Source organism: Heterocephalus glaber, unplaced genomic scaffold (assembly GCF_053883595.1).
Source record: "Heterocephalus glaber isolate CG9 unplaced genomic scaffold, H.glaber_assembly_v1.0 deba00000281, whole genome shotgun sequence".
NCBI classification, from domain to species: domain Eukaryota; kingdom Metazoa; phylum Chordata; class Mammalia; order Rodentia; family Bathyergidae; genus Heterocephalus; species Heterocephalus glaber.
The window spans coordinates 12,464,654-12,482,503 of record NW_028258139.1 but is presented as its reverse complement, the minus strand read 5'-3'; the positions used below and the strand labels follow the sequence as shown (position 1 = coordinate 12,482,503).

General features: G+C 45.3%; 2 protein-coding genes across 8 annotated transcripts in view; one reads left to right on the top strand and one right to left on the bottom strand.

Moving 5' to 3' along the window:
* The window catches only part of Parp10 (poly(ADP-ribose) polymerase family member 10), a 38,666-nt gene that overhangs the window by 14,980 nt on the left and 5,836 nt on the right, over nucleotides 1-17,850 (bottom strand). The window lies entirely within an intron of this gene.
* Nucleotides 59-17,850, top strand: part of Spatc1 (spermatogenesis and centriole associated 1) — a 41,438-nt gene continuing 23,646 nt past the window's right edge. For all 5 annotated transcript variants that reach the window (XM_087183711.1, XM_087183708.1, XM_004837788.4 and 2 more), the window contains exon 1: nucleotides 59-16,635. In XM_087183711.1, the coding sequence (XP_087039837.1) occupies nucleotides 16,431-16,635 (205 nt within the window). In that variant the 5' untranslated portion in view covers nucleotides 59-16,430. The remainder of the gene's footprint in view (nucleotides 16,636-17,850) is intronic.

The following is a 17,850-nucleotide window of genomic DNA, read 5'->3' as shown; positions in this document are numbered from 1 at the left end:
CTGTATCTATGTCTCTTGCCTTCTTTCTTGCCAGCCCCATTTTAAGTTATGTCCTGAGATTGCTGGTGATAGAAGTCCTGAGGCTCTCAAGGATGGTACCAAGGTCACAGTGGGAAGTGGCCTAACTGTATCTACCCTAGGAATGGCACAACACAGCTATGAGCCCTGCCAGCTGCTTACTACCTCTCCCAAGAGCCTCAAATACACCCAACACAGAGGTGTGCAGAGACTGAGGGCTTAGCCAGGACCTCACTCTAGCACCTGGTCCTTTCATGAACCCCCAGCCTAGCCTGTTCTGCAATCCTCTTTGCTCTTACCACAACACTCTGCAGTCCTTACCCACACAGCCCCCTGGGCTCTAAGCAGCTGTCTGGATCCCCATTTTCCCTACAGATGGTGCTTTGATGCCTGGAGCCCTGCTCTGTCTATGCATTCCCCCATCCTCAACGGGCTTTCACTGTGGCCTTCCTTCTGGGACTCTGTGTCCACCTTAGCATGAGAACCTCTCCCAGGGCTGTTCCTTCTCCCTGTCAGCCTCTTAGTGCACTTGCTTAATTGGCATCAGTGCTTCATATTCACAATGGGACCCCCACACTGTGAGCCACCCAGTATCCACAGGCACCTCAGCCTTTCCAAAACCTGCTATTCCTGCATTATCTCCCCAGGCCAGAAACAGCAGTTCCCCTCCTTCATCTTGTCCCACTTCTCTCTCATCCTTCCTCCCCTTCCTTGTTCAGAGCTCCATGTGCCTGCCAGCACACTCTACCAGGTCCCCTCATGATAAAGTCTGCATTCCTTAGCCTGGCACATAGGCCCTGCCATCTGCGCGTTGCTTCTCTGGCCGCCCTGCTGTCAGCCCAGCCTTGCACAACCTGAGCCATGAGCAAGCTCCATCTTGCAGCACTGCCACTGTTCACAGCCCCTCTGCCAGGGCCTCCTCCCCTCTGCAGTGACTTGAGCAGGTCCAGTTCCTCCTGCAGGGTGCTGCCTGAAAGTGCTATAAGTGTGCTTTTCAGGAGAAGGAACCATCTTAGGCCTACCTCAGAGACCTCTCTGGGTTCTCTAAACAGGAAAACAAACCAGCCACAAGGCTAAAGAGAACGTTAGTGGAGGTTGGAGGAGCAGCCCAGGAATCATTGCCCAGTAAGCTGTGAAAGGGCAGCATTTGCCAGAAAAAAGTTCCAGGACAAAGTCTTAGCTTAGAGAAAATGGGGGAGGGTGTCACAGGGTTTGGAGCAAAGGCCCTACTGCAGGAGAAAAAGCCAAGGCCCAAAAGAGTGAGGGGTTGGGCCTGCCAGGCAGGTAAAGCCCACTCAGGACCCACAGCTGGCTTTGTGTTCTGGAAAATAAGGACAGAAATAGAGTATATAGGAGAAAGGCTGAAGACAGGTTGAGATGTGCTGAAAAGAAGATACAAACAAAAACTCTAGGGCAGAGGCATTTGGGACAGCTCAGTGCTGCAAAGGTATCAGGCTGAGCTTAGGGCAAGGTGCTGGGGGCGTTTTTGCCAGCTGAGGGGAAAATGAATGATTGAAGAGTCCAAGCATGTGCCGGCTGTTTGTTGATGCCTGAAGCTGAGTGGAAATTTATATATATATATTTAAACATACATATATATATGGTGAGGTTACCGTATTGATTTTCAGGTGAGAAAAGCCAGGAGCTGGCTAATCTGCGAGGCCTCAGTGCTGCTAAAAGCTGGCTGGAACTTATAGATAGAGGCCTCTGTGCTGCTGGGAGCTGGTTGGCACCCACAGATAGAGAGGCCTTGGTGTTCTCCTGCTTAAAATATAACTAATTTTACAGAACATTGACAGTAGAAAAGTCCCTCATGTTAACATGATGGAACAAGAGAAAAACAAGATCCCTCTGCAAGCATGATAAACATAGACCAAACAGGCATTGTCCAAATCATAAAAAAAGACCAAGCAGTGCCCCACTCTGGCCAGTCTGTGTGGCTCCTGTCGCTCACAATTGACACCTCTGTCTTTCTGCAGTCTGACCTTCTAAATAAGAAGTATCAAGATACCTGTTATAAACTACCCCTGGCTTCCTGGCAGCATCTCTCTTGTTCAAAATGCTTCTTTGAACCCTCCCCTGGGTCGCCTAGTTTGGTCCTTACAGGACTTCTTTCTAGCTCTCTACCAGGACCCTCCATGGCTTCCCCAGGGGTGCATTTGCCCTCCCTTCTATGTGCAATAATCTGACTTATTCAACCAAGGTGTACATGGATGGGTTTCATGGGAGAATGTTGACACAGTTAACCATACAAAGCCAAAGAAGCCCTAGGTGTGGTGGTACATGCCTGTAATCCTAGCACTCAGGAGGCTGAAGTAGGGGGAACGCCTGAGCTACATAGTGAGATCCTGTCTGAAAAAACAAGGCTATCGTGGGTTTCCTTTTGATAGCCTGCTCTGTTTTCTCCAGGGTATACTTTTATCTTGCTTTTTTTCTTTTACTTGGCCCAAACTCACTGTGCAGAGCCAGTTCCTCTCTCACGCTTTACTTTTTTTTTTTTTTTTTTGGTACCGGGGATCATACTAGGGTCCTTGCGCTTTCGAGGCAGGCAGCAGCACCACTGAGCTAAATCCCCACCCCTACAAGGGGGACTTTCTGAAGGGTAGCCAGATAAAGTCACTCCCCTGCTTAAACACCTTCAGAGATTTCAAGCAAGGGTGAACTAAACTGACCTGGGATTTGAACTCAGGTTCTACACACATAAAATTGCTAAATAAAATATTTTAAAATATTTTTGAGGCAGGGGAATTGCCAGGAGTTAAAAGCCAACCTATGCTACACAGTGTTCAAGGCCAGCCTGAACTATATAGTGAGACCCTATCTCAAAAAATATTTTAAATATTAATAACTGAGCAGGAATGCAAGAAATAAATATTTTTAAAAAGAAATAAATATAAAGAGACCAACTGTGAGGGAAGAGGTGCAGCTGTGTGATTGACAGCAGATGCACTAAGACCAAGATTCACATTCAGGACCCACGGAGGATGGAGCCCTGGTGAGACCTCAACCTCTTGGCTAGAAACTTGCGAAGTTCCAACTGGTGCAAGTATGAACCAGACAGACCCTGGGCAAAACCACAACCAAGGCCTCACTTAGCTCTGACCAGATGGTTGAACAAGGCTCCTCTGCAATCATGTTAAACACAGACCAAGCACTGTCTGCCTGGCAGGAGGCAAGGTGGTGTGTGTGTGTGTGTGTGTGTATGTGTGTGCGCACGCGCGCACGCTCATGCTGAGGATTGTACCCAGGACCTTGGACATACTAGGTAAGACCTCTTCCACTAAACTATGACCTTTTAAAAACTTTATTTTTTTGTAGTTCCAGGGATCAAACTCAGGACCTTCACTTACCAGGCACGCATGGTGCCACTGAGCCACATCCCCAGCCCCAAAAACTTTATTTTGAGAAAGGCTCTTGATCAGTTGCCTAGATGACTTTGAACTTGCAATCCTCCTGCCTCAGCTTCCTGAATAGCTGAAAATACAGGCATATGTTATTGTACCCAATCAAGATGAATTCTTTTTGCATTAAAAAAATCATCTAGAACCGCTGCAATGTTGTAGATACATCTGTCATCTATTAAAAATTACAAGCCATTTCAAAATATGATTGACTGAAAACTAAAAGGAAAAATAAGATGGTGAAAACAGACCTACAAGTGATTCAAAGATTGGAGACAGCAAATAAGGCCTTTAAAATAATTATGATTGTGCCTGACACGGTGACACACCCCTATAATCCCAGGACTAGGAAGGCTGAGGAAGAAGGATCACCACAAGGTCGAGGCCAGCCTGGGCTAAATAGTGAGTTCAAGGCCAGCCTGAACTACATAATGAGACCTTGTCTCAAAGACAAATGAATAAATAAATAAAATATGATCACTATCTTTTTTTTTTCTTTTTGGTATCAGGATCGAACTCAGGTCCTTGCACTTGTGCAGCAGGCAGCGAAACCACTGAGCTAAATCCCCAGCCCTGATCACTATCTTAAAGAAAATACAAGTAAAAATGGAAGGAAACATAGAGAACTTCACCAGAGAATTGGATTCTATAAAAAGAACCAAATTGAGGTTCTTTAATGGATAGGATACAATGAACCAAAACTAAAAATTCAAAAGATGGGTTTAAGAGCCTATTAGACAACTCAGAAAAGAATGTTAGTGAACTGGAAGACAGGTTAATAGAAAATATCTAAACTCATAAAAGATAAAAAGAATAGAGAAAAAAGTTCACAAATACACATAAATTGATCCCCAGAAGAAGAATACAGAAGAGATAATACTTGAATATTTCCAAACACAGTAAGACAACCCATAATCTAGTAAAACACACAAAAAGGGTTTGCTTTTTCTTTTTTTTTTTTTTTCGGTACTGGGGATTGAACTCAGGACCTTGTGCTTGCGAGGCAGGCACTGGAACCACCGAGCTAAATCCCCGGCCCAGGGTTTGCTTTTTCATAAAACTTCCTACGTCATTTTGTGAGCCCAGCATTATGAGTTAAATTGTGTCCCTCCTAAATTTATGTGAAGTCCTGATGCCCTTCACCTCAGGATGTGACCTTATGTGGAAATAATGTTCTTGTGGATATAATTAAAAGATGAGGTCATACAATGAGTAGGGTGGTCTGCTAATCCAATATGATTGGTGTCCTTATAAAATGGGGAGAATGCTGTGCAGAGATCAGTCACACTGCCATAAGCCAAGGAACTACTAGGATCTGGGGGAGACACCTGGAAGAGATGCTCCCTCACACCATCTCAGGAAGCATGTCCCCAAGACACTTCGGTCTTAGACCTTCAGCTTCAGAACTGTGAAGAATAAATTTTTGTTATTTAATCTATTCCATTTATGGTACTTTGTTACAGCAGACCTAGCAAACTAATACACCCGACATGACACTGACACCAAATTCTGACAAGCTCATTAAACAACAACAAAAAAAAATTACAGGCCAATATCACTCATGAATGTCCATGTAAAAGTTCCAAACAAAATATTAGCAAATCAAATCTAGTGATATATAAGTGGATAGTGCATCTTGATCAAGTGAGGTTCATTCAGGAAAAGTGATTTTTAATACTCAAAAATCAGTTTGTAAATGCTGAGGAGCTGTGGAGGAAAAGGAAATCTTCTCTTCTGTTGGTAGGAGTGTAGATTGGTGCAACCACTGTGGAAATCAGTGTGGAGATTCCTCAAAAACTAAAAGTAGGAGGCCAGGGATTTAGCTCAGTGGTGCCGCACCTGCCTCGCAAGTTCAAGGTCCTGAGTTTGATCTCTGGTACTAAAAAAAAAAAAAAGTAAAACTAGAGGTTCCATTCAACCACTATTCCTCTTCTTGATATCTTCCCAAAAGAATTAAAAGCATCATACCACAGCGATAAATGCACACCCGTGTTTACAGCAGCACAGTTTGTAATAGCTAAATCTTGGAAACAACCCAAATGTCCATGAACTGATGTATGGATAAGGAAGATGTGGTTTTTTTATACAATAGAGTACTACTCTGCCATAAAGAAAGATTAGCTTGAGACATTTCTAGCTAAATAGATGGAACTTGAGACCATACTCAAGTGAAATAAATCGGACACCACACTGTTTTTCTGGGGTGAGAAACTGAAAGTGGAAATAAGGACCAAAATGTATAATAGATATTGGGAAATGGGAAGAAAAATGTTCAAGTGAGAAGGGGAACAAGGGAAGAGGGAGGAGAAAAGGAAAGAAGGGACAAGAAAAAAGTGAAAACAGAAGAAAAAATGCAAACAAAGCTTTTGCAAACGAGGGGAAGAAGGGTGGAAGGGAGAGGGGAATGGGGAAAAAAGAAGCAAGATATGTCATGTACAGGCACAAATTCCCTATGATGAATGTTATCATTATGTATATCTAAAATGTACCAAGGGTTGAGAACGTGGCTCAGTGGTGCCATGCCTGCCTGGCAAGTGCAAAGTCCTGAGTTTGATCCCTGGTACTGCAAAATAAATAAAATGTACCAATAAATGTTTTGCTTAAAAAAATCAGTTTGTCCCAGGCATGATGCCACATGCCTATAATCTTAGCTATTCAGAAAGCTGAGGATGATTGCAAGTTCAAGTTGAGCTTGGGCAATTTAGCAAGATCTAGTCTCAAAACACAAAATAGGCTGGGGATTTAGCTCAGTGGTTTCACCGCCTGCGTGCAAGCACAAGGACCTGAGTTCGATCCCTGGTACCAAAAAAAAAAACTTAAACTAAAAAAAACACAAAATAAAAAGGACTGAACATGTGGCTCAGTAGTACTGCATCCTTGGTTCAATCCCCAGAGCCCAGAACAGAAAAAAAAAATCAATGATACAAATATATTAACAGAAAAAAAAGGGGAATCATATCATTTTAACATATGTCAAAAAAGCATTTGGTAACATCTACTACTAATCCACAGTAAAAACTCTTCTCAAGTTAGAAATAGATGAGAACTCCCTTAATCTGACAAGTAATATCAACAAAACTCCTACAACAGACACCAAACTTTTTTTTTACAGTACTGGGTATTGAACCCAGGACCTTCAGAATCCCCTGCCATCCCCCCTTTATTTTTTATTTTGAGACAGGGTCTTGCTAAATTGCCCAAGCTGGGCTCAAATTTAGAATACTTCTGCCTCAGCCTCCCAGAGGGATTTGTAGGCATGTGCCATCACACTCAGCCTAAACACCATACTTCTTTTTTTTTTTTTGGTTTTTTGAGATGGAGTCTCCCTGTGTAATTTAGGCTAGCCTTGAACTCACAATGTATCCCAGGTTGGCCTTGAACTCATGGCAATCCTCCTGCCTCAGCCTCCTGATTGCTAAGATTACAGGTGTACACCACCATACCCTGCCACCAAACACCATATTTAATGGCAAATTATTTGGTTTTTTGTTTTGTTTTTGTTTTTGTACTGGGGATTGAACTCGGGACCTTGTGCTTGTGAGGCAAGCACCAGAACCACTGAGCTAAATCCCCGGCCCTTAATGGCAAATTATTGAAAGTTTTCTCCTTGAGCTTGGAAATGAGATAAAGGTATATCTATTACCTCTTCTACTCAGCATTGTATATAACCAGTGCAACAAAAGATAAAGGAAATGGTATAAACATTAGAAGAAATGAAGTTCTCATTATTTGCAAACATAAAGATCATGTAATAGAAAATCCAAACTAACCTACAGATACATTGTTCAAATTAGCAAGTAAATTTGCAAAGATGTCTGAATATAAGATCAACCAAAAAATCAATTACATACTACCAAGACACAAATAGAAAGAAATGGTAAACTACATACAAAGTCAATTAGACTGACAGAGACATCAACAATCATAGCTAGAGGAGGGGGATGCAATTTTCAACCCAGAATCCCATAGTCAGCAAACTGCCAGTTGAAGAGAACAAAACAAAACCATTATGTGGTAAACAAGACTCAAAAAATCTATCACCTATAGATTTAAGATTTAGGTGAAAAGACTATGAGAATTAATCATTCACAGAACTTTAATTGCAAAACTTTAAATTTAATTTACAATACATAAAAGTTATATTTCAGTAAGAGGCTGAGGCAGGAGAATCACAAGTTCATGCCCAGCCTAGGTAAGTTAACAACTTAGCAAGACCCTGCCTCAAAATTTAAAAAAAGAAAGAAAGAAAAATGCTAGAAATGTAGAGAAAGAGAGAAAGGAAGAAAGGGAAAAGAAAAAGAAGAAAAATAGAGAAAGGAGGATCAGAACACATATGCCCGGTTGCAAGCTACAATTCTGAACAAGTATATCTATAGAATGCCTAGGTAAATATGGATCATTATTAACTAAAAGTGATAACAGCTATTCTGGAAACATTTGTACTACTGTCTAAATAACATATTCAACAATATTAACATGTAAATGGAAAAGACTTTGGGAGGGATTAACACATTTAAAGTTCTTATATTATTTGGGGGAAAGAATTGAGATATTAACATTATTTATTATTTTAATGGCATATATTTGTTTTGTCATTAATAATATGTTGATATGGTTCAAATTCAAAAAGTGTAAAAAATGTATTGTAAAGGGACTATCTGAAGGGTCAGGGATTTAGCTCAGTGCCGACACACTTAGGCCTGGCAAGTCCAAGGTCCTGAGTTCAATCCCCAGTACTGGGAGTGGTGGGTGGGGTATCTGAGCTGGGTGGGGTGGTGTCGCACACATGTAATCTCATAACTCAGGAGGCTGAGGCAGGAGGATTCCTGCAAGTTCAAGGTCAGCCTGGGCTACATCCAGCCTGAACTACATACACAGTGAGACCCTGACTCAAAAAAAAAAAGTCTGTCTGATTCTTATTTCCCTCCTTGTTCTCTCATGTATGAACCAGTGTTACCAGCTTCTCACATATCCTTTCAGAGATTCAATTAACTTTGGCTGAATTAGAAAAGTATAAACTAAACTGGGTATGGTGGCACACATGCCTATAATCCCAATTACACATGGGAGGCTGAGGCAGGAAGATCACAAGCTCAAGGCTACCCTGAGCAATTTAGCAAGACATTGTCTCAAAGTACAGCAAAAGAAGGAACAGTAAGGTTCTTGTAAAGTGGTAAAGTGCTCGCCTACCAGGTGTGAAGCCCTGAGTTCAGTCCCTAGTATTATTCTCAATTTCATTTTTTAGGTCTCCTCCCAAACATTATCTTGTCAAGATAGCCTTCCTGACCACCCTGTGCCAAAACAATCCACAACTTCTTGATCTCTCTGCCCCGTTTTATCCCTCCTCGGGATGTACATTCCCTTACATTTATCACCCCTTTATCTGTCGCTGCCCATATTCCCAAATTCAGCCCCACAGAAGCAGGGCCTTTGCTGTACTCCCTGAACTGCTCCATGCCTGCTTTAGAGAAATAGCTGAACACATGGTCCTCACAGCAACCATAGACAGCATGCTGCAAGGGAAGACACTGGGGCGTAGAGAGGGTCACACAGTGCCTGGCTAAACAGCCATACCTTGGCTCAGGCCTGTCAGATCCCAACCCCCACCCCCCCACCCCACCCCGGCTCCCAAATCCATGACCTCCTGTAAGCACCCCAGGGAGGGAACAGAGCCCCGTGCTCCTGTCAGCTTCTAGCCTGGCTGCACCGAGCAGTTCCCAGCAATATAAACAGCCAGAGAGAGAGAGAAAGGGCCTGGGTTCCACATGCCTGGTTATTTCCTGCTGCATCCTCTGGGATCCACAATGTGCCAGTGTCGGCCAGCTTCTCCAGATTTATGGGCTGATGAGAATGCATTTAGCTTTATCGTGTGCCAGGCAGTGCCCTGTTTCCCATGCATTACCTCATCTAATGTAACAACAGTGGGCGGAAGGGGCATTGTTAGCCCTGCTCTGCAGACAGGAAATAAGCACAGCAAGAAAATTTTGAGCTGGGGCTTATAACTCTCCTGTGCTGTGGCTGAAGGAAGAGTGGCAGGTCTGATGGGGACTGACAGAGGTTTGGTGGGGGGATGGGGGCAGCACACAAATTGAGGTCTGAAGGTGCAGGAGCTAAAGGGAAGTCAGGTGGGGGCAACATGGGTCTGAGGTTGGGACTTTGGAGTTTGCTATGGACTGAAATATTTGTGTACCTCCAAAATCCTAATCCCCAAGGTTACTGTGTTAGGAGGTGAGACCTGTGGGGTGACTAGTTCCTGAAGGTGGAGCCCTCATGAATGGGACAAGTGTCCTTGCTTCTCTCTTTTCCTGTTCCCTGCCCCCCATGTGAGGACACACAAAAACGCAGCCATCTGTTCCCCAGGGAAACACCAGCTCTGCTAGCACTTTGATCTTGAGCTTCTCAGCCTCTAAAACTATAAGAAATAAAGGTTGGTTAAGCTGCACAGTCTTTGGTAATCTATTATATAGCCTAAATCTGAGGGTCTAAAACCCCAGATGTACACTTCTGGCAGGTCTCAGCGTTGGTCTGCTCTTCTCTCATGGGTGACTGTGCCACCAGTGCATCATGGTTTTCAGCTCCTAGTCTGAATGCTGGTCTTCTCAGCTCTGCACCTTTGCTGCCCCCCAAACAATGCTTGGTAAAAAGCAGTGAAAAACCAGTGACACAGGGAAATTACCAAAGCTCCAAAGCCTGATGAGAGCCCTTCTAGTCTCTGCCCTGGCATTTAGCCCTGATCCCTTCATGAGGGGTAACTGGATGACACCTGGCATTGATGACCAAGGTCATACTCCAAGAGGTCACTACTTCTAGCCAAGTCCTTTCCATTGAGGCCTCCCTTAGAGATCCTGCCTGGAAGGACAAGCAGAGACCCCCATTCTCCTGGGGCTACCTGCTTTCCCAAGCCTTCCAGATTCAAAGGGATATGGGCTTTCTCAGATACTCAGGAGCCAGTTAGCACCTTGTCTGTTTCAACTGCTAGCCAATGTAATATTGTCTGGTATGACTCTTTTAGGAAAAAAGAAAGAAAACCTTTAAACACCGATGCATCCATACATTTACTGAGCACCTACTATATACCAGGCCTGTATCGGGCTCTGACACACAGAGCAGGATATTATGTGGCTCCTGGCCTCCTAGAATGTCACTCTGAGTCTCTCTATGGGTAAAGCCTAGATCCTGATGGGGCTTCAGAATGACACCCCCTCTCCTTGGCAGTTGTGCAGAGAGATTGTGGTATAAGAGATGGGCTAGAGGCCCAAAGAGCAGGTCAGAGACTATCATGCCTGCACTAACCCCTAACCTTCACAGATGGGAGAATGAATTATGAACACCCAGGATTTTGTTTATTTTAAGACACAGTCTTGCTATGTAGCTCAACCTGGTTGTAAACTCACTACACAGCCCAGGCTGGCTTCAAACTCATGATTCTCTTCCCTCAGCATCATGAGTGCTAGGATCACAGGCATGAACACCATACCCAGCTTGGAGACCCAGTCATACCTGTCCCATGAATCTGCCTTGCAAGTTGTTAGGACTGTCACAACAGTGCTTGCCATACAATGAGCACTCAATAAATGTCAGCTATGGCTCTTTTTCATTGCCTGAAGTAGAAAAGGTTACAGAGGAGTCACTGTGGCCATCACGAGGGCATTGGCAGCCAAGGGCCAACTGAATCTGTGGGAGTGCAGACTGGACAATCCCCTCCCAGGAGTTCCTTGGCAGTAACAGGATGTGACCACATACTGGCAGACCACAATGTTAAAAGTGGTCACAGCAGGCAGGAATGAAGCAAACGGTCACATGGCCAGTATTGCTAGTATTGCATTGGCCATATTCAGAATATGATTGCTTCCTGATGTGCCTCTCAGGGAGGTAAAGGGTGGAGGTAGAGGGGAGATAGACAGAGGGTTCAAGTTTGAGGATCCAGTGCTCAGTAACTTTTTGCCCTGGAAAGATGGCTTGAGAAGGAAGCTTGCTAAACATGCAGAGAATCTTAAGCCAAGAGGAAAACAAAGACCCTTGAAGTCTTCACTAAGCTGGAATGCTGAGCTGAATCTAATGAAGCAAATTTGAATAGGGACAAATTGTATAAAAAGTAGTGACCCAAGACCAGAAGGAGTCTTGACTCAGCATAGGGAAGTGGGACAACACCTACGTTCATTTGCAGTAAGTTCCTAAGATGTCTGTGAAAAATGCAAACCCTGCTGCTGCACAAGCTCAAGGACCCGAGTTTGATCCCAGAGACCAAAAAAAACCAAAAAACAAAATGCAAACCCTGAGTGGAAACTGGGAGATTCTTGTCATTCCTACGGGCCTGACCAGCCCAGTCAAGAATTGGGCTTGCTCCCAAGTAATGCTGTCCCAGGGCCTGGATGAGCTGGAATGAAGCCAACACAGGGAAACCCAATCCCATCCATTACCCAGGCTCTTGTCGTCCCCTAGACACACACACACACACACACACACACACACACACGCACGCACGCACGCACACACTTGATACAAATGGATGTGGTTTAACTTTTGGATGAATTGTTCTCCAAACTTTCCCTACTCTTTATCCCAAACTCAAACCCACTAAGTTTGGATGACAAAGGGCACTTTGTACATAAAACACAACAAACTTATTGATAAGAAAAAAAAAAATAGAAAGAAAAAGAAAATTGCAAGCCAGGAGTGGTGGCACATATCTGTAATCCCAGCACTCTGGGAGGCCAATGCAGGAGGATTCCAAGTTCAAGCCAAGTATGGGCAACTTAATCACTCAGAGAGATTCTGTCTCAAAAAATAAGGTAGGTGGCAGGGGATGTCTCAGAGTGTGTTAGTTGCTTCTCTCTCGTTAATGAGACAAAATACCCAACACCCAAAGTTAAAGAGGAAAGGGTTTATTTAGCTCACAGTTTGTAATTGACTGGCTCCAAATTTGGCAAGCTTCAAGGCAGAGTGGCACATGGCAGAGGGTGTGACAGAGGAGAAACAGTTCGTGGCATCCACATGGTAGCAAAAGCAACAAGGGAATTTTAACAGTATCTTTCTACCCCTTTATTTTATCTGGACAACTGGGATTAGGGTGGTGCCAAATAAATCAGTATACTGGTTTAGTAATCACATGGCCTGAATCCCAGCATCACACACTCTAGATTCAGCCACCTTTGAAAAGGCCCCACCTATGACTGCATGAGGCTTTGGGGAGACATCTAGACCCAAACCACAACACAGTGTGAAGCCCTTGGGTTCAATCCCCAGTACTAAAAAAGAAAGAGAAAAAAAAAAAAAAAGAAGGGAGGGAGAGAGGAATGAAAAAAGAAAAGAAAAAAATTGGAATGAAGAGGAAGATGCATGTGAGTACAGATAGGAAAGCGACTGCAGCTCAACATTCTAGGGGCACCTCTGTGTACTGTGACTCTAACGAGAGGCTGGAAGCCTGGTGGCAAGGCTGCAAGGCCCACCTTCTTCCCTGGCACCAGTCTCCAAGAGAGGAAGGGGCTGGTGAAAGAAGGATCTGCCTCAGCTCTGCCCACATTCTTCTTTGCACAGCCAAGCCCCTGGAAGGGTTATGTATTCACCTCTGCTTTACCTTCCCACTCACTCGTCAAGGTCACTGATCTGGAATTAGTCAAATCACTCCACTCAAACTGTTTGGTGTGTCACCGATGACTTCCAAGTCCCCAGGGCTGATGCATTTTTCAGTCCCATCTCATCTGATCATTAAATCACCTTCCTAACCTTAAAACATCCTCTGGTGGGGCCGGGGATTTAGCTCAGTGGTTTCGCCGTGCAAGAACCCAAGTTTGATGCGTGGTACCAAAAAAAAAACCAAACAAACAAACAAAAACAAAACAAAAACATCCTCTGTTGGGCCGGGGATTTAGCTCAGTGGTTCCACCGCCTGCCTTGCAAGCGTAAGGACCTGAGCTCAATCCCCGGTACCAAAAAAAAAAAAAAATCCTCTGTGTGTAGTGTCCCCAACATCTCCGTAGGTCTTCTGCCCATCCCCAAAGGCCTTTCACTCTATGGCCTTTGCAGTCTTGTTCTGGCTCTTTAAGGCACAAGGGGCCACCTGTTCTCTCATTTATTTCTTTTCTTTTTTTGGTATGGAAGATGGAACTCAGGTCCTTGCTCTTGAGAGGCAGGCGGCCGGACCACTGAGCTAAATCCCCGGCCCTCTCTCATTTATTTCTGTTCCTGTGTGACCTCATCCTCTTGTACAGCTTCAGTTGCCACTCAGAAACTGATGGTTCCAAAATGCACAACAGGAAACCAAAGCATTCCTGATTCCTTGACATATCTCCCTGACCTCCTGATCTCAGCAGCACACCGACACTTGGCTCAGGATGACTGCTTTAAACTTGGTCTTCCTCCCTGTTGTGTTGGTATAACCAGTGGCTTCACCACCCAGGCCAGAAACTGCAAGGCCATCGCTGCCTTCATCCTCACCTTATCCCCATATCCAAGCCATCATCAAGGCCATTCCATCCCATACCACCAACCACTTAGCCCTGTCCACCTTCTCCACCCGCCCAGCACCACCAGCATCCTGGCTACCTTTGTCACTTACTTGCTTGGGTGACTGCTGTGGCACTATGCACCACTCAGCAGCTACTTTCCCTCCAACTTGTTGCCCACTCCCCTCCCTAAGACAGCCCTTGGGATGAAAGTCAGTGTCAGCCCCTGTCGCACACCAGACTCTTCACCTTCTCCAGCACAAACATCTACTCTCCTCATTCTCAGTTCTACCATTCCCACAGTTCTGTTACCAGAGCACACTCCCCCACGGCCTCTGCACAGCCTGTTCCCTCTCCTGGAATGTTCTTCCCACAGCTGATGCTCTTCCTTGAATCACCTCAATTGTCACTTCTTGGCCTACCTGGACCTAAACCACCCATATGCTTCTCCCAGCACTGTATGTCTCCCCTAGGCAACAGTCATCATGGGGGTGACTTGACATTTACCACTGTGATCATTCAGTTCACAGCCACTCCCCACTATACCATAAGGTGGATAAGGGACAGTGCCTGCTTATGAGAAACCCTAGTTCCTAACATAATGGCTGGCACAGTCAATGAGACCATAAAATCATATATATTTTGGGGGGGCAGGGAGTACTGGGGATTGAACTCAGGACCTCGCGCTTTCGAGGCAGAGGGTGGAACCACTGGGCTAAATCCCTGGCCCGATTATATATATATGTTTTATATATTATATATTATATATATTTTTAATATATATTATATATTATATATTTTTAATATATATAATATATATTTGTGGAAGCAGTTCTACAGAGGGAAATAGAGATGGTGTATAAGTCATAGTTATTTTATATTAAGATATTTATTTTAAGGAATCGGTCCACTATAATTGTGGGGGCCAGGAAGTCTGAAGTCTGTAGGGCAGGGTGGAAACTCTAGCAGAATTTCTATGTTGCAGTCTTCAGGCAGAATTCCTTCTTCTCCCAAAAAAATCCCTCAAGATTTTCTGCTCTTCAATCCAACTGATTGGATATGGCCTGCCCATATGATTGAAGGTTATTTTCTTAAAGCCAGCATTTTATAAATGTTAATTATATTTACAAAATGCCCTCACAGCAATGTCTAGATTAGCATTTGACCAAACACCTGAGCACCAGAGATTATTGAAATGGACACATAATATATAGCTATAGCACATGATATCAACCCAAAGAGAGGCCAATGGTGGGATAAGAGTAAGATAAACTCATTTTCGTATGCTGGAAAAAGCCCAGCAGAGATACTCTATCAAGTTAGAAAAGGTTTTCGTCTTGTTTTGTTTTTTGAGACAAGATCTTACTCTGTAACTCAGGCTGACTTTGAATTCACCATGTTATCCAGGCTGGCCTCAAACTCAAGGCAATCCACCTGCCTCAGCCTTCCGAGTGCTGGGATTACAGGTGAGCACCACCATGCCTGGCTACTCAAATTAGAAAGGAGAATAAAGAGAACTCAGCCCTGAACCCCAGGCACTCTGCTCCCTGAGGCCAGAGTAACTCAGGCAGGATTACAATCTCGGTCATCAGAGAAGGGGAGCAGGGCCCCATTGTGAGGTCCAAGTAGAATGCTGAACTCAGACTGACTCCAGCCCTGGCTGGCCTTTTCCCCTTTCCTCATCTCCATCCTCTACCAGGAGTCTGCCCACTAGCCTATTTCTGGACTTCACCCTCTCTTCCTGCCCCATGAAGAGCTTTGAGAGCAGATACCCACAGGAGCAGAGCCAGTAGATGTCCTGAGGATACGACCTCTGTTGACTCCTAAGGTCAGGCCCATGGAGTTCTCCTTAGATAGCCCTAAGAAAAGGGAGTAGTACCCTGAAGACCCGGAGTCCTAAGTTCTTAGAACCAGATGAGCAATGCTGTCTCGGGTTCTTGAAGGACTGTCAGGAAAATTCAAGGATCTGGGGAGCAGAGATCCAGAAGCATAGGAAGCACCACCAGGGATTCAGAATAGGAGAACCTGAGTCACCAGAAACGGAAACTCAAAGCTGAAGAAAGCCAGATGCCAGGTTCTTAGATGACGGACCCCTGGGCCAGCAGCTAGTGAAGGACTCTAAGTACCTGGGATCAGAAGAAATCATGGGCCAGTGTCCAGATATCCAAGGCAAAGCATCCTCATAAGAAGGCTGGCAAGTTAAATCCAGGCATCCCTAAAATCGAAGGAAAGGGCACCTGCCGAGCAGACAGAGATTAGCTTGCAGTGGAGAATGGAGGCTTTGCAAAGCAAGTACCTCAAAAGTGAAGCTGGCCAGATAGACAAGGGATCAGGATTTTCCAAGGCAAGGCAGGGCCTATGTACTGGCCCAGTGGCATAGAGAGCTGAGCCTTTTAGAGCAGAGGCCAAGGAGAGACAGCCTCTGACCTCACAATAGCCAGGACCCACTGGGCCAGCCTTGTAGACTCTGGTGCCCTCTTTCCTCTTGGGCAAGGCCCGGGGCCCTGGGCATCGATCCAGGTGCAGTGCCCTCCTGTGGGCTGCACCTTCTCTGCTGCCCTGGAGTATGTCTCTACTCACCAATTATGAAGGGCTTCGGCATCAAATAGAGAAGCTGGTTCGAGAGAATGAGGAACTAAAGAAGCTGGTGTGGCTCATTCAGGAGAATCAAGAACTCAGGTCTGCGATCAAGACTCAGGCGGGCAGCATTAACATCAGCGGGCTCACCAACGGGCTTGGCAAGGTGGCAACAGGCCCTGCCCAACACCAGGGTAACTATGAGAGGCTGGGTTCAAGGACAGCAGGGAGGGGAGCATGAGGCTCTGCAGAGAGGAGAGATTCAGAGTGCTGGGGTCTCAGGAAATCATGGAAAGAGGACATACATACCTGTAGTAATGAACTTGGGGAACACTGACCCCATCAGGTGAAGGGAAGATGAGCACACAGGACAATAGGGATGCAAGTGCAAAATTAGGCCCCAGTCCCACTCACCTGATGGTAGGAGCCCCTACCCACACTCTTCCCCTCAACCAAACTTCCAAGCAGCATCATAGACTAAGAACTTCCCAGCTCTGGGATCCAAATGTGCTGCCCTACTGGGTCCAACATGTCACTAACCCTCAGCCTCCCCACCCTGACTCCATCCCTGACCTGAGCTTCCCCCAGCCCTCACCATTAGCTCCCCTTCTTTCTCCCTCATTACTCTCCAATTAGAGATGGCCGAAAGGCAACTGACAACCCACATCTAGAATCTGAGAAGAAGAACTAAGACTGAAACCCAAGGTCTAGGAATTGTTGGGATGTGACAGAAGCCCTTGGGTTGGAGATGTAGAGAGTAGGGTGAAATAGAAGTACAGGCAAAGAAGTTGCAGTTTGCAGAACAGTAGCTGAAATGACAACTGTGAGCTAGGCCTGAGTATAGGGACTGAGTCAGTGGCCAGAGGCAGGAAAGCAAAAAAGACTACAGAGCTGTGTGGTGACAGGAAGGAGAGAGGAGCTGGAAGAATGGGAAGCTGTGGGCAGTGGGCAGTATTGGAGCTACCAAGTAGAGAATTTCAGGGGGCAGGAAGCTTCCAGGATGAGGCCACAGGAGTCTATGGCTGACACAATGTAGTATGTTGGTGAAGTTACAAGGTGTAAGCAGGTGATGAAACATTGCTGGTTGTTGCTCCTCTTCCTTCCCTATAACATCCTTCTGGTCCTGGAGAAGGCTGTGCTCCTTCCTGTCCAAGGCAGACGTTTTCCACGTGTGCTCAGTGCCTACTCACCTCTGCAATGACCTACCCCTGTCACAGACCTGCACCTCGCCTTCCCTGCCTGGCCTGCTCTCTGTGCATCATCAGGCACAAACTTTTCACCCCTTCCCTGAGAGGGCTTTGGTCTTTTGGCCTCTGCCTATTTAAGCCTCTACAGCTTGGCAAACAGACCCTGACACCGCTGTTCTAGAAAAGTTGTGGGTGGCTCCCTACGTGCCACATCCTTCTCCA